The sequence below is a fragment of the Nematostella vectensis genome, chromosome 10 (genome assembly GCF_932526225.1).
Source record: "Nematostella vectensis chromosome 10, jaNemVect1.1, whole genome shotgun sequence".
NCBI classification, from domain to species: Eukaryota; Metazoa; Cnidaria; class Anthozoa; order Actiniaria; family Edwardsiidae; genus Nematostella; species Nematostella vectensis.
This window is the reverse complement of record NC_064043.1, coordinates 14,362,025-14,389,900: the sequence shown is the minus strand read 5'-3', so window position 1 is coordinate 14,389,900 and position 27,876 is coordinate 14,362,025. Positions and strand designations below refer to the sequence as shown.

At 39.4% G+C, this 27,876-nt stretch overlaps 2 protein-coding genes across 3 annotated transcripts; one reads left to right on the top strand and one right to left on the bottom strand.

The window, feature by feature from the left end:
* Positions 1 to 51: 51 nt before the first annotated feature.
* On the top strand, positions 52 to 5,776 carry LOC5509442 (macrophage-expressed gene 1 protein). The gene is made up of 3 exons (XM_048733868.1): positions 52 to 1,736; positions 3,089 to 3,377; positions 4,707 to 5,776. The coding sequence occupies exons 1-3, from the start codon at positions 107 to 109 to the stop codon at positions 5,014 to 5,016; spliced, it is 2,229 nt and encodes a 742-aa protein (XP_048589825.1). The 5' UTR covers positions 52 to 106; the 3' UTR covers positions 5,017 to 5,776.
* Positions 5,777 to 27,728, bottom strand: LOC5509431 (AF4/FMR2 family member 4). Of its 2 annotated transcripts, XM_048733866.1 has the most exons (25): positions 27,344 to 27,727; positions 23,208 to 23,283; positions 22,085 to 22,123; positions 21,695 to 21,736; positions 20,909 to 21,573; positions 19,864 to 19,888; positions 17,490 to 17,537; positions 16,941 to 17,039; positions 16,612 to 16,651; positions 15,856 to 15,923; positions 15,008 to 15,175; positions 13,005 to 14,075; positions 12,687 to 12,844; positions 12,332 to 12,373; positions 11,679 to 12,140; positions 11,544 to 11,607; positions 9,994 to 10,068; positions 9,868 to 9,929; positions 9,385 to 9,453; positions 9,239 to 9,311; positions 8,978 to 8,998; positions 8,827 to 8,879; positions 8,393 to 8,667; positions 7,885 to 7,933; positions 5,777 to 7,549 (listed from the first exon to the last, which is right to left on the bottom strand). In XM_048733866.1, the coding sequence occupies exons 1-25, from the start codon at positions 27,409 to 27,411 to the stop codon at positions 7,498 to 7,500; spliced, it is 3,864 nt and encodes a 1,287-aa protein (XP_048589823.1). In that variant the 5' UTR covers positions 27,412 to 27,727; the 3' UTR covers positions 5,777 to 7,497. The 2 variants fall into 2 exon arrangements, with proteins under 2 accessions (XP_048589823.1, XP_048589824.1); XM_048733867.1 differs by lacking the exon at positions 17,490 to 17,537 and having other exon boundaries at positions 27,344 to 27,728.
* Positions 27,729 to 27,876: the final 148 nt, after the last annotated feature.

The window sequence follows — 27,876 nt, the reverse complement described above, 5'->3', positions numbered from 1 at the left end:
AGTGAAATCACGCGACACATGATCACATGATTAATCCCGTTAGTATAATCTAGTGCAGGGTTAAGGGCCATTCATATTCTCCAGGGAAGCGTAACACTGTAAAGCTATGGCTTTTAAAGGGGTATTTCTTTTGCTGATATGTATCTGCAAGGCAATCGCAAATAATGGTTCCCAATACCCGGTTGGCGACCCGAGAAATTGCCCGCTTGGTAATGGAATCTTCCGCTTTGAGGTTCTGCCAGGGGGAGGATGGGATAACCTTCGAAACCTGCATATGGGGGCAGTTTCCGCCATGAATTACTCGCTCTGCAGAAGCTCAGACGATGGAAAGTTCCTCATCCCCGATAATGTGTTTCTGTATCCGGTGAAGAAGAGCAAAGTCAACACATTTGCGGAATTTTACGACCACTGGAACAACTACTCGTCCACTACAACCAAGTCGATCAATGCGGAGGCCAAGGCTAGTTTCGGGTTCGGTAGTGTGAGTGGGTCGTTCAGCTCAGAGTATGAATCGGTCAAGAAGCATCAAGTAGAGGACAAGACGGTCACAACCCGTGTGCAATTACGACACGTCCTCTACACAGCTAAACTCCAGCCAGATAGCCCTCTGCAACCCGCATTCAAAGATCGACTTTTGGAAATTGCGTCGCATTTGCAGCATAACAATACCGCGTATGCTAGCTTTCTAGCGCAGGTTCTGGTTCGTGACTTTGGTACGCATTACGTCTCAAGTGTGGATGCCGGCGCTGTGCTCGCCAAAGTAGATCATCTCACAAAGAAATTCGTGGCGGATAGCAATGAGGACAAAAGCAAGATAACAGCATCTGCAAGCGCCTCATTCTTTCACTTTTTCGGAGCTTCAGGAAGCTACAGTAAATCCACGGATACTAAGACCTTGGATGAGTACACAAAAGCAACTGTGTATTCCACGACATATACGTATGGCGGACCGCCATTCCGAGTGAACTTCACGATCAATGAATGGGAGGATAAGATGTTGGATGAGCTAGTAGCTGTCGATCGATCTGGGGATCCATTACATTATACAATCACACCGGGAAGTCTACCCGAGCTATGCGAACAAGCGACCTTCCAGCTAGCGGCTGTAGTTAAGAACGCCATCAAGCAATACTACATTCACAATACCATCAAAGGTTGCACCAAGATGGACTCACCCAACTTCAGTTTCCAAGCAAACATGGATGACGGCTCGTGTCAAAGCCCGACTAATAACTATACCTTTGGCGGCGTTTACCAGACGTGCCAAACGGATGGCTCACCCAGTAGTGACCCTTGTGCCCCCCTGGCTCAGAAAAACCCACTGACAGCCGACTACACCTGCACCCCGGGATATGAGCCTGTGCTGGTGCACCAAGGTCGCACCCCTCAGAGCTGCCACAAAGATTGCCATCGTGTGTGGCTGTTTTTCAAGCGCTGCTCTGTCCAGTGTGGCTTCGGTAGCTTCTCTACCTACTGGTGTGTGGCTAAGAGCGCGGTCCCGGCGAATAGCGGGTACCTATTTGGGGGTCTGTATAGTGATGTTTTGAAGAACCCACTCACTCAAGACCATAGCTGCCCCCTTAAGTTCTACGCGTTGAAATTCGGTGCGACTATGAAAGTGTGCGTCAGCGACGATTATGAGCTGGGCTACCAGCAGTCACTGCCTTTTGGAGGGTTCTTTAGCTGCAACGCGGGGAATCCGCTTGCTTTTAAGAAACCTCCTACTGGTGATAAAGGTATGATCTACTCTGTTAGCCCTGTGCCGCATTCATCTATAATACCTCTGAGTTTAGCCTCAAGTTTAACCCATTGACTCCAGGCTTTTTTTGAGCTGAATTTACAAAAAACAGACTGAAAACAGATACCTCCCCCCCTATTCTGAGTTTTATACAGCCCGTCAAAGTCAAACACCTGCACCTAGTCAGCGGTATCCAAGCTTTCCAACAGTGCTTTGCGGCCCCCACTTTTAATCCCTCGTCGTTGTGCTGAAGCCAGCACAAGTTGGTGGTTGCTTGTATTTTTCATCAAAAATACAGCTATGAGCATATTAGGAGAGTGTCTCAGGACATCATGAAGTCTTTTGGGGCATAATTGAGTGCTTTGCTTATGGATATATGCAAGCAAAGGTGGATTCATGATGATTTTTTCTCGTTTGGCTTTGCCTGGATGAGAAAATAATTTTCTAATGAATCACCACAGCTCTCCTGAATGCTGTCTTTTCAGAAACCAAATTGATTCCAAAATTGTTTACACTGCTATTCTGGGTCTGTATGAGCTGGAATTGATTTGTTTGGCTTCGGGGTGAAAAGACTTCTAAAAAACCATTTGACTTTGGAGAGAGGAGTGTTGACTGGCCCTCCCCTCGTGAATTTTCCCCTGGATCTCCCAGAATGCTTTGCAATACGTAAAGACATCTTCGTGGTTGTAAAATCCTTCAAGGAGTGGACATTGTGTTTTGAGGCCTTGGAAATGTACCTGGAGGATCAGAATAAAGGTATCTATTTGTGTCTTGAGCTGTGTTTGCTGATCTCTCTCCCTTGTCTGGTATTTTGAGCGTTTTATTGAGAGGGGTGATTCTGCTTTTCTCTCCTTGTTCGATTTGAGATTTGTCAAAGAACCTGTGCTATTATTTGGCTTAAGAGTAGATGCCAACACCTTGGTTGGATGCATATCTGCAAGACCATTTATCCCTTAGACTGATGCCTGAGTATCTTGATCTTGTTGTGTTTATTTTGCATTTATGAATTTTTTGGGTTGTGGGTACTTCCCAAAGCCGGTACAGGCCGGTTGAGGGGTCAATGTGCTAAGTAGAACATTCAGTCATTTTTGAACCAATGGTGAACAGACTTCAAAAGTTTTATGATTATAGATCTTAAAATTAACCCCAAGGAAATCTTGAAACCCACACGGAGGTTATACTACTGGTATAAGTTTGTCATCTCCTCTATCACAGGCTCTTCTTGCTCAGGGGGGGCATGCATATGAGGGAAGGGGGGCAGTGTTCTTTATAGTGTAGCCCCCCCCCCAGCCTTCAAACATATGCAACACGGTCCCTTGGTATAAACTCTTATTGCCCTCTCTCTCTCAGGCCTCTCACTGTTTGTAAGCCAATCAGGAACGCAGGGCTGGCCCAAAGGATGCCCGACAGGCTTTTCTCAGCACCTTGGGGCCATCGAGGCGAACTGCGAGATACAGTACTGCGTCAAATCCAACGTGTTTAACCTGCAAGGTCTACCGATAGTGAGGAGACCGCCGTACCTCAGTCCACCCGCAGTGTATAACTACTCTGTGCCCATGCTTCTTGTGAATGAAGATACCGGCCAGATCTGGTTCAAACGCGCTGGAAACATGCCACAGTGGCTTCTTGCTACAAAAAGGTGATGATGATGAGGATGATGTTGAAGATGCTGTTTGTGATGAAATGATCATGGTGGTAAAGAGGAGGGGGTGATGATGGCGATGAGATAATGGTGGTAAAGAGGAAGATGATGATGGTGATGAGAAGATAATGGTGATTAAAAGTAGTATGATGATGGTGTGAAAAAAATGATGATGACGATTAAAAGGGCGATTAAGATTAAGATGATTATGGTGACTATGGGATGATGGTAGAGTAGTATGATGATGGTGACGAGAAGATGATGATGGTGATTAAAAGGGGGATGATGATGGCGATAAGATGCTGAAATGGTGACCATATTTTAGACGTTGTTGATGTTCTAGTCTGCTTAGTAGCCGCGATTAGTGTTACGCGCGCAGCTGCTAAGCAGACTATTTATGTTCTTTTTATCCTTTACGGTGGCTATAGTAAAGTTAAAACAAACTCTCTCAAATTCATAACGCGAAAGACATAACGTGAACTTTTTGCCAACAGCGCGCAAAGAAACCACTATCCAAGCGCGACTAACTTGCGACCCTTAGTATTCAAGCGAGACTAACTTGTGACCACTTAGCTGCGGCCACTTTGTATCCAAGCGTGACTAACTTGCGACTAATTAGTATCCAAGCGCGACTAACTTGCGACCCTTAGTATTCAAGCGCGACTTACTTGCGACCACTTAGAATCTAAGCGTGACTAACTTGCGACCCTTAGTATTCAAGCGCGACTTACTTGCGACCACTTAGAATCTAAGCGTGACTAGCTTGCGACCACTTAGTATCCAAGTGCGACTAAATTGCGACCACTTTGTTTACAAGCGCGACTAACTTGCGACCCTTAGTATTCAAGCACAACTAGCTTGCGACCACTTAGTATCCAAGCGCGACTAACTTGCGACACCATAGTATCCGAGCGAGACTAACTTGCGACCCCTTAGTATCCAAGCGCGACAAACTTGCGACCCCTTAGTATCCAAGCGCGACTTACTTGCGACCACCTAGAATCCAAGCGTGACTAACTTGCGACCACTTAGTATCCAAGTGCGACTAGCTTGCGACCACTTTGTTTACAAGCGCGACTAACTTGCGACCCTTAGTATTCAAGCGCGACCACTTAGTACTTAAGCGCGACCAGCTTGCGACCACTCATTATCCAAGGACGTCCACCATAGCACTTATAAAAGGGATCTCCATTTCAGTGTTTTCATAAGAAAATAAAAGATAGGCGGAAACAAACCTCCGATTTATTGGAATGCCCTAAACGGAAATTATTATGTTGATGGTGTGCAAGATCTCTAATCCAGCATCCCCACTTTCATGTCATTTAGTTCGGTGGCGGACTACACTTCCGGTATCAACACCCACGGCCCCGCCATCGTTGGCTTGCCCCCACCCTTGCTACCAAAGGAACAGAAGTCTTCCCAGAGCTCCACTGGGGCCACTGGGGATGGCCTGACCGCGGGGGCCGCGGCCGGGCTAACATTTGGCGTCACGGCATTGGCTGGCTTAGTCATCGTTGTCATGGTGATTGGATTGCGACGTCACAAGAGCGTGAAGAGAGACAGCAGAGGTTTGACCGAGCCTCTCTCTATGGGGTATGGTACCGTAACGGATGGAACCAGCGACAGAGGCGTGTGAATACGACCATCAATATATATGTATATTGGTTTTCTTCCTAGCGGGCGCTGCAACGAATGATTTCTGATTGGTTCTGAGATTAAGCGCGCGGAAGCCGTATGTCCCTATCTTCTTCACGGTAATCATTCAGCTTTTAGGGGCTGGCCCACTCCTTTGTTATTGTTTATCATTAAAAATAAACATCAAAATAACCATCCACGATTGAAAATAGATACTTTAACAATGATACTTGATTGAAAGTTTTTCAGTCACTTGCTTGTATTAGCTGTGTGACTCGGCTTTGAGCGGGAGCATAGAATGGCGGCGTCATTGGCTTCTTTAGAATCAGCATTTTCTAGAACTCAGGCTAAGTTCAAACGTCGTATTATCCATGAGCCGTATTCAATGCAAATGCATGCAAATGAATCGAGTCGATTGTTTCATCTTCATATTCACGCATTTGCATTGAATACGGCTCATGGATAATACGACGATGACTTTAGCCTCAGTCACAGCTTTTTTCCCAATAGGCAAAGGGTTAAAATACTTTGATTAGGTCGTACACCCTCTTGAATAAAGAACATTGAATCTGTTGTATTGTAAGGTTTTATTTTGGTGGGGTTTACTGTGTATTTGCCATCTGTATTAAACGTGGTATACATAGCTTCGGTTTAGGTTTGGGGATACAGTAATTTAAGGGGTCCATGTGTGTTATATTTGCTCCTAAAATAAATATTAATGTAAATGTGGTGAGCCTCCCAATAAACAGTCCAACAACTGATTCCAATGCCATTCGATATTTTACTCATCATTTAAGACACTTACAGATTCTATAGTAAACGCATGAAGTCGTGTGAGCCGCAGTAGTACTAGACTAGCCCTAGAGAACATTTCTAACTGATCACATAGCAATTCCCCCAACTCTGTACGCTCCCTCGGATTGGTCTAAATTTGATTGGGCGGGGACTAGTTTATCCAGCATGTAGAATGGTGCAAGTAGTCATGGGGGGAGGGGAGGGGTTATAGAATTGTCACTCATCCCGATTTATTTAAATGAATACAAAAATATAGTCCCAGTACAATAACCCGCCACCTCAACAGTTCTTTCGATTAGAAAAATAATGAGTCCAGTTCATGGGACGGTTGGTGTTGAGGTGCCAGCAGGAGTCAAAACCTCATAAATATACATACAATGTTTTCCACAGGAAAAATGTAAAGATCTGGGTAAATCGCATAAAAATAATTGTTTGGAAATGAGAAAAGAATTGAAAAAAAAATAGTTTGTCATTATTTCTAAAATTAAAACTTCCCTAGTTTTTTTTTAATATACATTTTTTATTTGTTTTGTATTTACAAAAAAATATAATAATAATAGAATGTGTCTCCCTTTGAACACCCCTAAACAATAATGAATAACATAAGACCTTTAAATAACTACCTAAATACCACCCATTACCTCAAGTGACAACTCGTCTCCCCCTCCCCCTCGACTCGCCCTTAGCAACACTATGGGGATGGAGAGTCGTTTCATGTCCATAGAGCTAGACCACTGGGTTGCAGACACGACACATGTGCTTCTATCTATTAGTTTCCGCGCTTCTATGTAGTACGTTTGTCAATAGCATGTAACTTGGGCTACGCGCTGCCTTATGGCTAATCGGGGTGAGAAGTTGGGGAGTGGGCTAAGCCACATTGGGAAAAAGCTCGACTGGGCATCAAAGACTGAAAACACAGGAGAAAGAAATCAACTCGGACACCATGTTCGAATTAAGGCAAACTCTGTATCATCACCTGAGTTCAAAAGTCAGAATTTGGATTTTAGGGCACAGTGGTGAAATGACAGTGCATTGCAGCCCAAAGTTTGAGGGTCATAAGAAGTTGAGTTGGCTTAACCTCTAAGAAGTTGAGTTGGCTAAACCTCTTAGAAGTTGAGTTGGCTAAACCTCTAAGAAGTTGAGTTGGCTAAACCTCTCTTGGCTAAATGAGCTTGGCCTCATCCAGGCTGCAAGTGCTTCCATTTGAGCACAGAAATCGGAAGTGTTATTTTTGGAGGGATGATCAACATTATTTGAGGCTCCAAAAGGAGGCTATTGGTAATAATTTTACATTCAATGCCAGAGGGTTTGTTAATGTAGGGTCAATTCCCCCCTCCCTCTCCCCCATAAAAGCATTGTAAGCAGGCGCAGCTCATTTAATTTGGTTCCCATGAATTTAATCACAGAACCGTGGATTTCTGTCGCACCACAGCATGAAAAAATATTATACTCTACAAAATATAATAACAAATTACAGGATTTCCTACTATTTACCTATCATATATTCCATTTGTTGGAAAAGTCAGCCTAGTGGTGGCCGCACCGCGAGTGCATGGTATAAAATACATTACACGTATTGCTTGTACCTTGAATTCATTTAGTCAATTAGCATTACTTTCAATTCGTTCTTCCAAGGGTGTCCGGATTCCGTTCCATTCTATCTGGTATTCTGTTATATTTGTGAGTCCTACAGTCGTTTGGATGCTTGGTCAATGTATTCCACAACGTGTAGCAGAGAGCTGAGAAGAGGGTTAGGAAAGGGCTTGTGTTTAGCCAAACTTTTAACAATAGAGAAGGCAGGGTTTTGTGTATAGTCAAAGTAAAACAATTCTTCAACCTTGGGGATTGAATACATATAATAAAGAGGGATATTGAGGGGAAATGTTTGAGAGACAAACATATGACTACAAGGTTGGCTTAAACACTCACGGCATTGTACTGAACGGGTAGCTTCGCCATAGCTTAGGACAGGATGGTTAACGGGAATGGTTTGCGCAGGTTATGTGGCATTGCAGTATGACAGCAAGAGATCAGCGGCATAAGCAATAGAAAAGAGATAAGAAGCAGTACAGACCTGTGCAATGTTACAGGGCCAAGAGTCCGGTCCAATTCCAAGAAAAAATCTGAAAGTAGGGAAGGCATAAATAATTAATTGTCACTCTCACTCATAGTCGATGAATACAGTCATTTGACAAAGGGTTGTCATCAACCGGCTTTGTAACTACGCGACAAGTTCGCATGTAAGCATGGGTAAAAACCACTGAAGTGCCTAGCTGCATATATTAGCCACCGCTACCGCTTCTAAGGCTGAGTTCGAACGTTGTATTATCCATGAGCCGTATTTAATGCAAATGCATGCAAATGGAGATGAAATAATCGATTTGCTTCATTTGAATGCATTTGCATTGAATACGGTTCATGGATAATACGACACTTAGCATGTCTGAAGTTATGCAGTGGCTAATATATGCAGCTAGGTGCTGCAGTGTTTTTTACCCATGCTTACATGTGGGCTTGCCGTGTAGTCTCAAACTGGACAATGTTCTGTCAATTGACTGTATATTGTAGGACTTTTTTCTTACCTTTATAGTCAATGAATATATTCTGTGACTGTTCCCACAAGTCGTACGCATACAGCATGTGGTTAGTGTAGTTCAAATGCTGGACGGTCATCGTGTGAATCTTCTGCGGTATCGTGGTGTTGACTGGAGAGGCCATGGCACCAGACGCATGCTTACTGGTGCGAGACGGAGTAGTGATTGCATCATTGCTACCCGTGCTTCCTACTGAACCAACACTGCCAATGCTGCCCGAGGGGGAGGGGGTTGGGGACATTGGTGACGGTGTGCCAGTCATCCTGTGGAAGGAAGAATGCTTTGCTAGGCACATTACCTCACATTAACATTGAGTCATTCAGAAAATATCAATTAAGGCAGTAAGAAGGATGTATTAAAAATAAGTTATAGAAGTTCTGAGAAACAAATTATTAATTCCAGGAATTGAATGCAGTACTTACTTTGTTGTGGAACTGCTGTACGGGGAGGGTGCTTGAGCTGATTTAGGTACAGCCTGAAAAACAAACCCTGTTTAAGAAAACTGTGACCCTATAATACTGTGGAATCAAGCACAAAAAGCACATCATCATCTTTAGAATTATCACAACTTACCTTGTAGTTTTCCATAAGAATCTAAAAGATAAAAAAAGGTGAAAGGTTAGGATTAGACATCAGCAACCCCCTTAAATACTGTACAACATTCAAGTACTTTTTGGAATATGCAATATTGGAGATGTAAGTATCTCTTTAAAAACCCTTGTTTTTTCAAGTTCTATATTAAAAATCATTATTTCCCTATCAGATTATCTTCTAATAAACAAACTGATAATTTCTAGATGCGTTTTAATAATTGGGTGTATTTCTGAATTATACCTTGGAAGTTTTGAGCATTCCGTCCTTGCAGAGTCTAAAGAGCCGCATGTAGAGAAGGGCTTGAAGTCGCATGCTGAAAATACACAATAGAGATTGAGTTATTCCTGTCAAAACACTGATGATTTGTTAAAATGGTTGGTTATTACCATATTGCCAGAAATCTCTTGTCACCAGTGTTTTTCTCTGATTTATTCATGGACAAGCGCATCGCATACCTGATGTAAAATGGTTGAGAGTATTACTGTTTTACATAACAAAACCACAGCAGCTATTTCTAGACAATCAAAGAGAATCTTGTAAGTAGCCAATAGCATCCAAGGAAATTCAGGCAGTTACATATTACCAATTGCTCCTAACCAATCACAGAGAACATTGTAATAGCCAATCACATCCTCAGAAACATAGGCATTTTGCTCATGCAGAAAAAAAACTATATCTAAGAGAATAAGCCAATCACAAGAAAGACTTAGACTACTGGCCAATAGAAGGGAAGCTTCTGGATCACTAGCCAATGACAGGCAAGATTCTGGATTTCTAGCCAATCAAAGGCAAGCTTCAAGCCAATCAAATTCAAGCTTCTGGATTCCTAGCAAATGTAGTCTAGTATCCATATACACAAAAAAGCTTACTTGAGCATCTCAATGGTCTCCTTGTACATCTGATATGACTTACACTCAGACTCGCTTGTTTGCTGTTGGTAAAAAAGTGAGATTAAGCATTGAAGGCATTATGTAGGATATATATTTTGAAGTTACCTCCAAAGCCTTTCCACATCGCACAAAGAACACAACAGCTTCCAAGTACTTGTGTGCCCGAACAGTTGTATCCTTCTGCAAAAGGAGACAAAAATGCATGGTGAGGCTAGGGTGTGAATGGTGAGGGAATGGGTGGCTAGGGTGTGCATGGTGAGGGAATGGGTGGCAAGGGTGTGAATGGCGAGGGAATCGGTGGCTAGGGTGTGCATGGTGAGGGAATGGGTGGCTAGGGTGTGCATGGTGAGGGAATGGGTGGCTAGGGTGTGCATGGTGAGGGAATGAGTGGCTAGGGTGTGCATGGCGAGGGAATGAGTGGCAAGGGTGTGAATGGCGAGGGAATGGGTGGCTAGGGTGTGCATGGTGAGGGAATGGGTGGCTAGGGTGTGCATGGTGAGGGAATGGGTGGCAAGGGTGTGAATGGCGAAGGAATGGGTGGCTAGGGTGTGTATGGTGAGGGAATGGGTGGCTAGGGTGTGTACAGCAAGAGGAATGGGTGGCTAGGGTGTGTACGGCAAGAGGAATGGGTGGCTAGGGTGTGAATGGTGAGGGAACCGGTGGCTAGGGTGTGAATGGTGATGGAATGGGTGGCTAGGGTGTGAATGGTGAGGGAATGGGTGGCAAGGGTGTGTACAGCGAGAGGAATGGGTGGCTAGGATGTGTACAGAGAAAGGATTGGGTGGCTAGGGTGTGTACAGCGAGAGGAATGGGTGGCTAGGGTGTGAATGGTGAGGGAACCAGTGGCTAGGGTGTGAATGGTGAGGGAACCGGTGGCTAGGGTGTGAATGGTGATGGAATGGGTGGCTAGGGTGTGTATGGCGAGGGAATGGGTGGCTAGGGTGTGCATGGTGAGGGAATGGGTGGCTAGGATGTGTACAGAGAAAGGATTGGGTGGCTAGGGTGTGTACAGCGAGAGGAATGGGTGGCTAGGGTGTGAATGGTGAGGAAATGGGTGGCTAGGATGTGTACAGAGAAAGGATTGGGTGGCTAGGGTGTGTACAGCGGGAGGAATGGGTGGCTAGGGTGTGAATGGTGAGGGAACCGGTGGCTAGGGTGTGTATGGCGAGGGAATGGGTGGCTAGGATGTGTACAGAGAAAGGATTGGGTGGCTAGGGTGTGTACAGCGAGAGGAATGGGTGGCTAGGGTGTGAATGGTGAGGAAATGGGTGGCTAGGGTGTGTACAGCGAGAGGAATGGGTGGCTAGGGTGTGTACAGCGAGAGGAATGGGTGGCTAGGGTGTGAATGGTGAGGGAACCGGTGGCTAGGGTGTGAATGGTGAGGGAATGGGTGGCTAGGATGTGTACAGAGAAAGGATTGGGTGGCTAGGGTGTGTACAGCGAGAGGAATGGGTGGCTAGGGTGTGAATGGTGAGGGAACCGGTGGCTAGGGTGTGTATGGCGAGGGAATGGGTGGCTAGGATGTGTACAGAGAAAGGATTGGGTGGCTAGGGTGTGTACAGCGAGAGGAATGGGTGGCTAGGGTGTGAATGGTGAGGGAACCAAGGGCTAGGGTGTGAATGGTGATGGAATGGGTGGCTAGGGTGTGCACTTACAATGCCATCAGCAAGGTGCTTGATTCGTTTGGCTTCCTTGAGATAGTAATCGGGGTTATGAGTCCTGCAAGTACCAAAACACAGCACAGGTCAGCCTATGCCATTCCAAGCTATCACCAACTTCAAATTACTTACAGTTTAGGTTCGGCTTGGTACAACTTTTCAATCCAAGACTCCATCTTTGCTGCTGGCTTTTCACTGCATGAACACTGGAATTTGTTGTGTTGACTGCCATGCTTGTGGTCAAGTCCGTTGCTGAGCTCCGACTTGTGATCCAAACCATTGGTAAGATCATGTTTTTGATCACCTCCGTTCCTGATGTCAGATTTAAGATCAACTCCATTGCTTAGGTCATGCTTGCTACCAACACTATTGCTAGGGTTATATTTGGTCTCCTGGGCATTGTCAAAACCGTCAACCCGGTCCAGTCCATTTACTAGCTTTTCTTTGCTCTTGCTTCTTTCTTCCTGCTCATTGTCATGTCGCCTTCTTTTGCTGGAGTAGCGATCACTTTCTCGACTTGAGCTTCGCTTGCGGCGGTTATCCTCTATGTCTGCCTTGCTTCCTACACTCCCTCTCCTCTCCTCTGTATGATGCCTGCAAAAAACACCATTAGTACTGTAGTTAACGCTTAGAGTAAGTATGTGGATTAGACATCAAAACAATGTCTTTTCTGGTTGCAAAGCTACAAATTTGACTTTAATACAGCCTTCACACGATTTTTAAGGAAAATAGACAATGAAAAGCCATACTTCTACTGGTTCAATTGAGTAATACTTGTTGCTTACCTGGAGAGTGTATCTTTTCTGTCAGATGACTTTTTCTTAGGGCTGAGGAAAATCAAATGAAAAAGTCAGAACAAATAAGCAAGTAATCTGAAAAAAAACCACGTAGTGATGTGTGAAAATGAAACTAAATCATTAATTTTGAGTTGATTTTGAGTGTGTCAGATTTTATGTACACCGAGATTCCAGAGGGTTACCAACCAAAAAAATTTTTTTTATTTCCTGTTTCTAAAAAAAACAAAACAAATTTGTATGTCCTACTTTTGGTGGAGCAGGTTGTCATGACTTTTCTAAATCTGGGGATCCCTGAAGAAAATGCTAAGGGGATTTATAGCAGATTTAAGAGGTAAGGACTTACTCTTTGAGGTCCTCTTTGGTTTCTTGCCCTTGCTTTATCTTCTTAGTATCACTCAACTCAATGGAGAGATGACGCTTAGAGACTTTGCCTCTCTGTGGACTGGGGTAGTCCCAGCTATCGTTACCGGGGGCAGGGGAGCCGGCATTCTTAAGCTTGATCTGTTAGTGTAAAGTAGACTGTTAGCCTCCCCTTAAAAATTATTTACCATTATTTACAAATAAAATAAACATCCAAAATCAAAGCTTATAATCGTTGTACCACATTTTGCAATTTGGTAGATGGGATATAAAACAGATAAAACAATAATAATAGGCTTACCACGACAGAGTCGGTGCCTGGAATCCGTGGTATCCTCTTCAGCAGTGCCAAATCAATCTTGACAACCAGTGAATCTGGTTTACCATTTTCATCCTTGGTCACCTCCCCAGTGGAAATCTCATCCTTGGGCGATACTATTGGTGATAACTTGCCATTCACATGCTCCTTCAAGCCATTCACGGTCTTCGTCTGGTTCTTCTTGATTCTGTTGTTATTTTTGTGGGGGTTATTAGGTACATAGACCTCATGTTCTGATGAGGAAGAGTTGGTTCGGTTGAGAAGAGGCCGATCATAGCTTACTGTGACAACATCAACTTCCTCGCTCTCAGTGTCACTATGAACAGGCTTCCCACTAGTTTTACTAGATTTTACTTTGCTCCGCTTCTTGTCCAAGCTTTCACGACTTTCCACTTTCTTTTTAGCAACTATTTTCTCAGAATTGAGACCCTGTTTCTCGGCATGCTTTATGCTTGCACTTTCAGCTGCTTTCTGCTTTTTGACAGCTGCCTTTGATGCCTTATCCTCCTGTTCCTTAGCCTTCTTCTCTTTCAAATTCTTCTCAATCTCACCATTCTTTCTTGAGGAGTCACCACTTTTCTTCAAAGAGTAACTGTCTTTCTTATCCTTCCCTTTAGAGGGTTTATCGCCAGATTGCTGATTGTTATTATCCACTTTTGCCTTGTCCTTATTTTCAGAAGTATTTACATTATCCATAGTTCGTGATTTCACCACATCCTCCAATAAACTATTGGGTACCTCATGTGACAAGTCACCCAGCCCATTTGCCAGGAAGTCTGGCAGGTCGATACCAGAAAAGAGGGTATGGCCATCATCCAGGTCAAAGATGGGGTCTAATGGTCCACCCTCAACATTAGTATTGAGGGTGCTTTTGGAGTTAGGTGGCGGGGCTGCCTGGTTCCCACGCAGTCCCTCCCCGCCCACTGTATTGAGGGAAAGGGATGAGAGTGTTGGGTCGCTAGTTGAGGTTGTTGGTGGTTTGGTGGTCGGTTCTGGAGCTGTAAATGCTTTCTGTAGATCACCCAGGCCCCATGCGCGTTCTTCATTACTCATCTGCATAACAAGAATTATACAGTCTTAGTGGTTTATTACCTCTTAATTAACCTCTAAATCACATCTAAAATACATTTGATATCACATCTTTGTACTGCTGCCTTCACAATACAGGAAAAATGTATGCTCTGAGTATGTTAAAAACAAACGGCTTGTAACAGAATTGCAACTAAATTTGTTAAAGCTTAGCAAGTGGTTAACAACACACTCATTATTAACAAAATGTTAGTTACAAATAATTTATGTAAGAATGCAAACAGAACAATGATGAAAATGAAATTCAAAACGGTCGCAAAGCATTTATAGAAAGGTCAATCATCTTAAGAATAAACAAAATGAATTAAGAAATTTGTGTGCTTTGACTATAATAACAAAAAAGATCAAGCCTAACTCGCTTTTAGCATGCTTTTGTATCCTATGAAACACTATGTAAATTAGATGTTTGTTTCAGTAGTAAATTAAATTGACTTGAATCGTGGTAAATTCCTATCCATCCTTTAACCAAAGCAGCTCAATTCTATTTTACAGTATCAAAATAATGCAGGAAAGGTATTTTATAAAATGATGGAAGTTGCTAGTTGACATTGTTTCACACTAATGGGCCAAAATAAATTTTAGAGCCACAGTCTTTGGTTGTTAGGACGACTAAACCATGTAAGAAAAATGCACTGTATTCCATGCAATTAGTAGCTAGGAAACTGATAGCACTTACCCCACCAAATGATATAAATATATAGCTATTAAGAATAAACAAATCATTCTTCATGTTAGAAAAAAAAAGGAAAACTTTCCATTTTGTGATTTGTTATTTTTCAAGTATCCTAAGATAAAAAGGTAGTTGTTATCAACATCAAAAGATAATATTATGCTAAATTATACAACCTTATGATATTCAGAATAGGCATGTATTTAGGAAATGCAAGTTAATGCACCTTGGCTGTATCGGCAAGTGTCTTTGTTGGGCTATTCACAAGGGAGTGGTTCTCGTCATCGCTAGAGTCGCTGTCACTGTCGCTGCTGTCTGAATCACTACCCTCAGAGCTGCTACCACTTGAGGAAGAGAGTGTCTTGCGATGTGGTTTGGGGACTTTATGGTGACCCTATTACATTTATAAATAGATAACATGTTCTAGTTCAGGAATGAATAAAAAAATGAATAAAGTAACAATGTTTTGGAGAAATGTGTATTAAGGAACAATAATAACCTTGCATGTTTGTAAGGGAAAAGGTTAGTGAATTTACAGTGCATACTAGAGAAAATGATAAGCAGACATCAAAAGAACCTGTAGTTGTCTTGCCAAGCACTTCTTATGATAATTATTAATTACTAACACAGGCTAAATTTTAGTATTTGGCTGAAGCTCTAATAAAATACAAATAGCAAAAATATTAGGGTGCAAAAAATGTTTAGACTGTAATCATACTATAACTACTAAAATTATAATAAAATCGTTAAAATATTTGTGCTTAGAGAACTGTGTTACTCCTCCTTTATGAATCAAGATCCAACTTGTGCAACAACTGTTTTACTGCAGCAAACTAAATCCAGTTGAATTACAAAGAAACATTCAAAAGCCAAAGCAAATACTTTATGTATATGTTGATAATAATACTTATACTTATATTCAAAATTGAAAACAATAGCTAATTAGTGATAGTTTTTAACTGCCAGATTTTATCTGCAGCACTTCTTTTCTTTAATACTTTATTTGACTTATATCAGGCAGAGCTTAAATTAAAGAATGGAAGATATGTGATTACAAGACATACAACAACAGACCTGTTCATCGTCGCTATCATCGCTATCAGACAGCATCAAGTCATGATCGAGTAGACCGTTGGATTCATCTGAGGAAACAAAAACAAGTCAGTCAACCCTCCCCACCATGTAAAACGGGCGATAGACGAGAATCAAAACCACGCATTGTTTACACCACGGAGGGGAGCAAAAGCTGAAATGCTATGTTGTAAAGCAAGCTATTGCAAAAACTTATGAAGGGAAGGGAAATACAAAAACATAAAAAATTTAAGGAAAATGTTAACATGACTATCACACAATCCCCATAATGTGCCTAATCAGGGCTTCTGGAGTTACATGGAAAAAAACTCAAAATTATGCGGAATTCTTTGCTAAATTACGCGGAAAATCAATCATTAAGCGCTGAATTTTGCAATACATTTTTCTTTAAAAATCAAAGTTTTGTAGGATTCTTTACTGAATTAGGCGCTTAATTACACGGAGTATCAACTGTTACGCCCAAACTACATTTATTATCAAAGGAAAGCACGAAATAACTTGAAAAAGTTTATTGTTTGCGCGAAAATATCTTAGGCGAGTTTTCATTGGCTCCTAGCCACCAGCCAATTGAAAATGGTATTTTATTATTAGTCCTAGGCCTTCGTGGTTTAGCAAAGAACACCTAGTCATTTCATTTGTTTTCGAAATTCAGTTCGAAATATCGCACTCTTTCGAAGGATACCTGTCTTTTTAACATCAAATACATGGCATCCCTTTTACACTTAATTCCTTACTCACTTTTGGTGGCATTTGTTAGGTGGATACTTGGACTATGTTTCTGAAAACCAATACAGGAGGACAAGTTAGAATGTTTATAAAAAATGTACATAAAAAGCATAGAATATGTTTGTTGAGTGCAAGTCCTAACAAAGAAAGAGATCCTTTATGTATGAACCTGAAGCTATTAAGTAAAAGAGGAAAACAAGCAAAAAAAACAGGAAGAGGTAAAGAGGCTTTGTCATCATTCTGACTGTGAGCTTATTTTGATTAAAAGGAATTTTGTTTTCATGTTATGAGATATCAAACAAAAAATTAATATTCCACTTCAGAAGAATCTGAGCATGTACCTGCTTAACTGTGAGATGAGGGAAAGCAAATCTGGAATTAACTTTAAGTGGCGTCTGGATACCAGTCAATGGTGGTCCAGGAATCGGCTGAGTCATCTCCTGGTAAGGGAAAAAACACACCAGTGAGTGAACAATTGGCAAATTAATAATAAATTGTTGGTGTAATCAAGTGTTTAAAAAATAAGCATGTTACGTAAAAAAAGGCAAATACAACAGAGTTATTTACTGTTTTAATTTGACTTTGAATATATGAAAATTTTTATCTTTTTTTACAACAGTGGGCAAAAAAGCTGGAATTAAATTACATTCAAAGAGGATGTCGAAAAAATTACATTTTTTGTGTGAGGAGTAGCAAATAACGTAATAAAAGTAAAAAAGAAATGAAAACCAAGCTTCAAGATTAGATTTAAGAAAAAAATCAAGAGATTCAATTTTTATAATTTGTTACAAGAAAAACGTCAGTAAAAGTTGGATTGTTGGCTCATGGAATCTCATGAAAGATTGCCTTTAGCAAAGTCATTGTTGGAAGTAACAATTAACTGGAGATACCTCAAGTATTTTCTCCACACTGCTACTTTCACCACTCAAAGCTTTATCCTGTACAAGAAACTGGTGATTAGAACATTGTATGCATAAATATTCAATTTTCACTAACTGATCTTGATATTAAATCTTCAGAATCTGTTACTAAAGCAACCAAGATTTCTTAGTCAGTCTTGTAACTCTTTCTTTAAAGTTTAAGATATAAAACTTCTATAAAAACATTAAAGGCTAGTCTGTCTTTGACACATTTTAAAGCTGTGGTGATACAGAATAAAATAGAGGAAAGAAAACACAAACAGGGATGGATTAAGAATAAATGATAAAACAACTTAATTGCCAATGGTATCCTCCATGGGGTTATGTTCTTAAAGTGAATAGAAAAATAGCACTGCTAGTAATCAAAATTAAAAGCAATAAATGACAACCAAGTGAATATTTATTTGCATTGAATTCACCTGCTTTCACAGCTCAAAATATGATTGGGTTTCATTTAGAACACTGACAGCAGAAGATCAAGTTCTGGCCTCAAGTAATAAAATACTGTAAGAAATGTGAAAAACACCCTGCAGCACTTAAATTTCCTTGACATAATTTTGATTTAGGAATACGGTTTCTACATGATCTTATGTATTAAACAGCTACTTGTTTGGAGTGAATTAACACAGCTATTATAATAATTTAGAAAGTCCAGGACATTAAAGCACAGTGCAAGCATGACCAAATGGTAGCAGATGACTGATTTAGGTTAACTAGCGTTAATTGCCATGTGTCTTTCCGTTCATAAAATAAGTCAAAATTATTATTTTTACCAAAACTTTTAAAAAATAAGCTACAAACAGAAAATAAATTTCATGTAGTTAAAATAGCAATGACAAGCTGTGTTTAGAAATAAATACCAAGGGGATGCAAGCTTAACAATAGTATTGAATGTTCATGCCAAAACAAGGAATTTCGATTTAGGGTGGAGGCTCTCTAATTTTTGGGTTTTTCATTCAAGGTTTAAACTCTTTCTTAGGCTCTCCTTTGTCATGCAAATTAGCAGACAGCTGGTGATGGAGTTCTGTCCCTGTCTTTCAGACCAACCACCATCTCCATAAAATATTTGAGACATAGATCCTTCCTATATCTAAGGATGGCTAAGTGTGAGGGTTAGATTTAATCTCAGAATCAAACCTTAAACTTTTTTTTTCTCAGTGATGAGTAAAAACTTTATATTCACCACAGAAAAAACCCCACAATATTCTTTAATAAAATCATGCTTCTTATTGCTTAACTTTGAGATTTAGTAATTAAAACTCTGAGTGCTCATGAACAGAAATTTTTATGTAACATGAAGTCTACTTCAATGGCACAAAATTGAATCACAACAACATCAATATAAAAAAGAAGGAGATGATTACTCTGGTTATTCTAGGGTTTAATCCACTGGTAAAGAGCCATTACACAAACCAAAAAGTGTACATATACCTTCAGGTGTGAATTGTGTTCATTTGAAGTTATCTTGATGGTATTATAAGCCAACAATGGGGAAAATATCCCAACAATTCCCCTTAAACCACTGTATACTATCCATGATATCTTCTTTAAAGGATATTAAATTTGTAATAACAGTTGGCCGACAGAGGTCTTTGTGCAAAAAGAACCAATAGCATAAGAGGGAAAATGATTAATACTCTTAGAATGGAGATAAGAATTAATCAGCATACTAATTCATGGAGATACCCAACCACATGAGATTGCAAAAGCAATTCAATATTTCTCACATCTAAAACCCAAGTCTGATCATTGTCATTATAACATGTTCAATTTAGGAAATGTACTGTCACAGTGGGGCACCTGAAAATTAAACCACTCACAAAGATCATGATTAGCATGAACTGTTGAGAAAATGGACTGTAATTCAGAAAATAAACCTGTTAACTTGAAGAGTACATCTTCTGATGCGACTAAAATAGGGAGAAATGTATCTTAAAACAAAATCACATTTTTAATAAATTGAAGATTTTTTTAATAAAAATTTGATGTAGAAAAAAAATAACAGTAACAGTTTTAAGTGGAGCCTCAAAGGCAATCAAAAAGAATGGTAAAACATAATAGAAAAAGACAAATTTCAGTCTTCTAAATACAAACATTTTCATGATTTTGAGATTAGCCTGAAAAAAATACTAAATTATTCGAAAGATTTCTCTAATTTAATCAGCTAAATTTGTTACAGTCTTCATAAAATGATATTTTACATATTCATTAACCCTTATGGAAAAAATAGTTAGAATTCTATTTATAAATCTGATATGGTTCAACGAAAGGATACAAAAGGCAATGTACTGATAGAAATGTTAAAAAATTTACAATAGAATCAGGAGAATTATTACAAACCTACCTCAGATCCTATAGCCATTGAACCCCTACAAGAAAAAATAACTTGTGTAAGTGACAAAGATGAAAATGCTGGCTCCAGTTCGGCTCAAAACAAACACAGTAGCTAATCACATATTAATCACAGAAAATGCTAATGGCTAAGGAATTAAATTCAAAATAAGATTTATAGTATATAAGCACATCAAAGACTAGAAATGTGATGAATAATTGGAAGCTTTATTTAATTTGTAGGATTAAAAAATCTCCAACTTACATAGTGGACTTATTTATCAACAAGATTCAGTGTAATTATTAGACTCAAATAGTTTGACCACAAGCAAAAAACAAACTTGACATACAGCTATATAAGCTTGGATAAAATCAAATTGGGACTCAAATGAACAATAACTTATTTGATAACAAGAATTTCCATCTAATAAACTACCCAGGAGTATCCGACATGGCCTGAAAAGATTTGTCAATCACTGGGTACTCCATTGACAGCTACCTGAACAGAACCCTTCCTTCATGTCTATCCCACATCTCTACCCTTTCATGAAAGGCTACTATTTTTACTGACAATAACCTCCTTCAAACATTCAATAATTTATTTTTCGAAATCAGACATTTTTAAATGAGATAACTGTGAATGGTATCATCTGAATCATTTCCATTAGTCTGAAACTTGGTCTCAAATAGTTAAAAGTTCAAGAGGGTATGTGGTAGGAGGGGGGTAAAAAAATTGCCAATTCTAGACTTCTCCAAAAGCACCCTCCCCTAGAGAGTATCTGTTCACTGCCATTCTGTCATCCAGGCAAAATACCACCAAGTGTGGAAAAGTATCGATTTCTTCATGTTTTTATTATTATTAAATTTGGTAAGTGAAGTACAAATATTTGCTTTTTGAAGGCATTTTTGAGGTTTCACCGCATACTGTACTTTGTGATCCAATAATGAATGTAAACAATGACTGATTAGGGTTCATTGGTAAAAAAATTACCTACACTAATACAACTAATACTGTTAATACCCAACATGGTCACAAAAGTTGTTATCAAGGTACATACCCTTTTACAATGTAGAGTTTAGGTGGTTTGGGCTTGGAGGATGTCTCTTTCTCCTCTTGCTTGCTAGAAAGGCTTTTAGATGTGTTTGCTTCACTTGAAGTATTCTCTTTAGATGCAGATGAGGAGTCCTTGATGGCCGAGCTATTAACTATGGTTGAGGAACTAGGGACAATAGCATCCCTTTTAACGTCCAAGTCTTTAGTACCACTAGACTCTTTGTTAATCTCCTTGGAGGACATGACCTTTGAACTGGATTCTTTGGTAGCTTTGCATGGAGATTTAGATTTGGTATCATGTGAAGAAGTTGATTTGGTTGGAGACTTTGCCTCATGTGAAGATTTCTTAGGTGACTTTTTTAAATGGTCAATGGTTTGATTCAAAGGAGATTTTTTTTGATTTGATATTAAAGAATTTTTGTGCTCTGCTTTTGGTTTTTCATTGTTTGTAGTTGTTTGAATTTTGCTAGCTGATTTGTCAGTTTTAACAGCAGCATTGAGTTTGGAGAACAAATTATTAGTGCATTCCTTCTTGTCCATTTTCTTTCCCTCAAAATTAAAGCCTTTCTTTCCTTCAACTGGGGTCTGGGGGACCTGGCCGATTCCCAGCAATAAGTATTGCTTTTGATGCATCGACTTTGATATTATGTCAAAGTCTCCAAGAGCGGCCTGCAAAACAAACATTATGCTTAGGGGAGGAAGCTGTTGTCGATTTTACAACACCTTACAAACTAACACATTGCATATTATGGAGACGCTCTTTATGAATCAGTGAAAACACAACACTTACCTGTACTGAGTTCTGTAGTGGATCATCACTGATGGTCTGTACCTAAAAAGAGAGGGAGAATGATCACAATTAATGTGACAAACAAAGCGCATAATTAAAAATTTCCCTTATTAGATTTGGTGCCTGTCAAGGGTCAAACTTGTTAATAATTGAAAAAAAAAGCATCTTAACCAGCACCATGTCAAGAAAATACCAATGTAAATATACACAGGGGTGTGGCAGGGGGCATGTTTACCCCTGCCCCCCCTCCAAAAAAAAAAAAAGTGGTCAATTCTCATTGACCACTTGCAGTACTCTCTGTTTCCCATATGATATCCATGACTGCACAAACCCATGGTAGACCATTATGCAAGGCAAACATGAGTTTACAAGTGATCATTTTTATCTTACCTTTCTGGGTTGTGGAAAGAGGGGCAAAGGCTGAGAATCCTGTAAAAGTATAAAAAAACTCAGATAACAAGTAAAAAAAGATTATCGGTTCATAATGACAAACAAAACAAAGACTTGAAGTAGTAAATACAGTAGGAGTTTCTATAGAGGTTAGTAGGAGTTATAAGGGTTCTAAATTATAACACTTTGTTATCATTAATAGATACTATCTATGATATCTATATATCTATGATATGATACGCAACTAAAACTAAATCGAATGCTGGGGGTGGCATATTTTCTGGGCTGGTTTTAAATATTATATGCAGCATAAAATAAGGCGATCAATATCATTCAGAGACACATGGGGGGGGGGGGGGGGGGGGCAATTGATTTCACTGTTTACATAACCCTAGCAATCTTGGCAAGCAATTTATTGACTTAAAACTTGTTATGCAACTATGTAATAATATTTCACTATTTTCATATATATTTTTTATGAGATCTGAATGGGTTACGCCTAAGAAAAGTCATCTATGGAAATGTCAAGCATTCTGACTTGAGTCACCAAGCCTGACAAGTGCTATAGCTGTCTGCAAGATGAATGATCAGGGAAAGAGTTAGGCACTCCTCACGATTCAGGATCAATATAAAACATGAATTGTTATGGAAATGTAGAAACATTTCTTGACTTTTTCTTTAAATGAGATAAAAGACAAATGTTTTAATCACTCTAATTGCTTCAAACATTCTCGTTGCTTTATCATATTTCCTTTTAAGCAAGTTTTAAGCAAGTGAACTTGAACTATTTTTAAATAGCAACATGGACAGAATTTTCCCTAAGGGGTTTATCTCTTAGTTGGCTTAGAAATCGAGCCAGTGTTCATAAAGCAACAAGTAGCAAAATTTGCTGGCAGCTAAATTTAACTACAGTTTGCTTTCTCTACAGGACTAGGCACAGTGTATATTAACATGTATGTCACAGAAGGCTGGTCAAGCATACAAGCAAATACAACCCTGGTCAGAGGTGGAAAAACAGAAAGAGGGCTGCTTTCTTATTATTTGCAAGTCACCTACACTAGGAATTGCACCTGAAAAATTGCAATGCTAAATTCAAACTCGAACAATGTGTAACATCACTTACAGCCTCTGCTCTTGGTAACTGTTGAGCTCTCCTTCTGCGTGCTTTCTCTCGTTCCTCTTCTCTCTGTAATGAAAGCCTGACAAAAAATATATATATTTAGTACATATAACCTGAAATATCATTACTTTGAAAGTGGGGCAGAAACGATTGCCCTCTTGCAGTGAAATTATTATTTCTCTACAATGCTTATTAATGTTATTTACTGCAAAAATGGGTCCGACAACAGCAATATTTTGCTACCGTGTTCTTAACAAACAAACAAGAATCTTATCATTGTTACAGCTAAATTCGCTGTTGCTTGATCAAAATAACAACTGTGCACAAGAATGTGCGATTCTGCATGACTTTCTTGCTTCCAAAGACGAAAATACAAGCTACTGTTATCAAAAAGTAAACATTAAAATTTGCTGTTGCTTGATCAAAATAACTACTGTGGATGAGAATATCAACTTCTGCATGACTTTCTAGCTTCAAAGGACAAACATTTTTAATGTTGAGCGATCGTTATCTGAGTGGTGGAATCAAACTCAACTATGATGGGTGACGGTACTTTGGGGTGATTGTTCTGCAATTCTGAATTACAAATACCACAGCATCGGAATAAAACTACTAAAGCTACATTCTTACTATAGAAGTAAAAAAATATTGTTCCAAAATTAAGCATGTTAAAGCTTTGAAAATGTAATGCAAGAATGCCAATGTGTCACTAGCTTGTAATAAACAATATTTCATACATGTTTTCTCTTTTACTCAAAAATAAAACACAATAATGATTATTAATATGATTAGTATGCACATTCTAAATGTCAATGTAAGTTTCCCTTGATCATAACAAAAATAGAGAATTCATAAAGAAAGTTCATAAATGAAGTTGAAGTGATCTACTCTCTAGATTCTTGATGTGATAGCAGGGGCGAATTAGCTTTTCGCTATAGGTGGGGGGGGGGGGGGCTTGGCTCAGTGACAAAGGGGGAGGGGGTATTTTTTTGTTACATATGGCTTTCTGGCAGCCCTAAGGGGTGGGGTGCGGGGGTTAAACACCCTTAACCCTCCCCCTAGATCCGCTACTGGATAGCTCCCTTGATTGCGATGTTACAAATTCAAGGTGATTATGAAGAAAAAAAAGGTAGCACTATGATGTCATTACTGGCCCAAGTCAGAACAATGACGGCAAAATAAGGTTAAGTCTTATTCCATATACAGTTATAGTCTAATAAGTTTAAAAGGTGTCACAAACCACTCTCTTTATAAACTACCAAAAAGATTTAACTCTGTACATTTAACCTAAGGGTTTCCATGTCCTTATTCAAGGAACATAATTTTTCAATTTCTATTAGAGAAAACAAAATGACTCAAACATATTTTTTGGGTTATAGCTTGTAGAATGTGCTTTTTAGTTGTGTTTAGTTTTCAGTGTCCATGATACATAGCTTACATACTTAGAGGGGCTTTGTGATAAAGATGTTTTCAGTAATATGCATACCCCTTATTAACCACCGAAAAAAGGCAACTTTCATGGGACAATCTGGGTAACAACTGACTTTGGAGCACCTCAAGCGGTCACCCTTAAGACTTGGCTGGCAAGTTCTTTATAGAGGTGACCACTAGAAAGGGGTCAAGTTTATAGTAAATATGAGTGAGAACATTTTGGACCATTGAATAGAGAGTGACCGCTTAATTGAGTGCCGCTAAAAGAGATTCCACAATAGCTTTCTATCCAAACAAATAAAGACCAGCCATTTGACATGTTCAGCTAACATTCTGATCAAAAGAAAATGTATAAGATGGGCTGGAAACAATAAATACAAATACCTAGAAAAGAGAATGAACATTGATATTGCTTACAAATAAAGAAACAAGATAGTCAAAAGCTAAATACAAAGACTGCTGTGTTATTTCGATTTGTCTTAATGCAATGATTCTTTGCTATGGCAAGATCATAAGGTAGACTAAAATATGTTATGTTAACTGGGAAATAATTCCTGCCCCCAGGGAATAACATAAAATGGAGGAAACATTTCACACATGTGGGGGACATTAGAGGAAAGTCAGATTACATCATATGGGTGCAAAATGAGTAAATGTCTAGACAAAAACTAATACTTAACTTACATAAGCCCGGTGTTTCCTGTGAAAATACCCACTCAGAACCAAGAAGGAAAACTACTGATCACCTTTGGAAATGTTATGTTTGGGATTTCAATTCAATGTGGATAAATCCCTGAGAATGTAGAATGACGGCCAACATAGAAAACTGACAGTACTTTATGGAATGGAACCACAACAGGGCCTTACTCCAATCAAATCATATTAGAATTATACCAGAATAGCTGATTATATTTTTTTCGGAGATAAACGATTAAACAATCAACTTCCAGAAGCAGCCACAACTATTCAATCATCAGTGTTTTGTTATGGTTCAAATAAAAACATTTCAAAGAATAAAGATTATACATAGCTATCATTGGGTATAGATACCTGTGCCTGGCGCAACACGAGTAGACTATTCAGCATTCGTAGCATGTTCACTTAGAAAGTTTAATCAGAGAACAGCTTGAGTAAAGAGACCAAGTAGGGAAATGTTATAGGGTTTTATTTTGTTCGTTAAAAAGTGAACAACTTTAAAGCGATAATAGTGTTATTAATGTCTTTTTACTATTTGATGTAATAATAAAATTGGCTTCTGTCTTTTGATACTCAATACTGAAATCGTTTGACTCTAGCTGGGGACGTGTTCGTCCAAACGTAACAAAACAACACTGGATCGAAAATGTTGCACGGACCTCGCCAAACAGAGCGGTTTTGTGGGCAAATATTACACCATATGAAACCAACATGAACACATTTCTATTATCTACAAGGGAGCACGCGCTCGGAAAGTACAACATCTAACAAAATTGATATCCTCCGAGTTTTATTGCTATCGCTATAACAGTATAACAGTACAATAAAACCTTAAGAAAATGAATGATTTTAAGATTGCTCAGTGGCCGCACATCAAATTTGTCAAGCATGGCAAAGTTTAGCTTAGACAATCAGAATATACTGTTTTGAAAGACAAAAATCAACCGAGCATGCAAAAGACCCGTCTGAAACTCAAAAGAATCCATTTTAATCGTGCCCTTCTTCAGAATAGAATTCGACAGATTTCGGTATCACGAGAATAAAGCCAGAGCAGGGATAATGTTGATCTGATGAGCCAAAATGAATGGTTTATGTAAACGAGAAAACAAAAGAGTTTATAGATCGCGATATTTTATCGAAGACAAGCTAACAGGTAAATCGAATGAAATTCGAAAGAGGTTTCGAATATTCTGCCTTCTAAATGAAGCACATACAATGATTCAAACTTAACGAAGATTAATACAAGACAAGATAAAAGCATGAAGGCCATTTTGGAATTAATCTGGTGGGGAATAAAGAGGCAACTGGCTTAGGCGGAGGAATTATAAACCTTGCCAATGAACAAAAACAAACCAAAGGCACGTTCCGCCAAAAACAAAACCTAAGCTATGGCCCTTTGGGTCCCAATTCCCCATAATTTTATCTCTCTATTTCAGTTCATCGTCCAAACGTTAATCAAACCAAAACATTTAGTCTGTTAGTTTTTCAATCATCTCATGACTCGCATTGCTTTCACACAACTCTAACGATAAAAACATAACAACAGTTCTGACGATTTCGTGATTATTTCTTAGATTCAAACTCAAATATTCTCACTTCTATAGAACTCAAAAATTGTCATAAAAGACTCTCGTGCTTTAAAAAGGAAGGTGTATGTGACTTTGTGTTGGATGGGGGCTGCTTTGTTTCAAATATTAAGAAAATACATAGGTTCCGGGCACAAGTTTTCCAGTTTCACGGAAGACGGTTAATAATGGTTATGGAGGGGGCGTCAGGATCTTAAAAATACAGAGAAATAAATCTGTATATACACCATAGCATTAGGCCTAGTCCCCAACCTAAATCCTCAGTAATTTTTAAAGAGGAATTACAGAAAAGCATACTCTATTATCCAATTTCTGCAACATCTCTACGAGCAACCGTAGACCATTTTAGCAATTACGAGTGGTACGTTTCGCCATATTGTGTGTGGCTTAGTATAAGAAAGGCATCGGAAATTATCAGTTACATACCCCGCATTTGATCCAGAATATGGGAAAGAACTGCCCATATAGTTAGCACTTGCTTCGCTTTGTGTCATGATGAATGTTCCAGCCGAAAAATAATTCGGTGACTCGGATCACATTCGCTCCAATATAAGAGATTGGTCGGGACCAGTTTCAAGCCCTGTTCTAACATCCACAGGTCTCTATATCCACACTTCTAACGCCAAAATGAAGGATTTTCAATGAAATAGTGAGTAGACGGCTCAGACGTGTAGTCAAAGAGCTTCTAGAATGGCTCTAGAGTAGCGTGAGGCGCCGTAAATATTTCGTTTCGTCCTACATGTTGGGAAGACTTCTCTTACAACCTTACAAATTCTTCGAGCGAATCTTTTCGATAGAATTGGTCTTCGCAGCTGTGACGCACAATGCGTAACCACGTGACCCCGTACGACTTCCTCGATTTGTGATTGGGTAAACCCCTTGTCAATCATCTACTTACTTCGGTAATCGGAAAAGAGGGCTTTCCTATGATGTCTATGATCTTATTTTCTGGAATATAA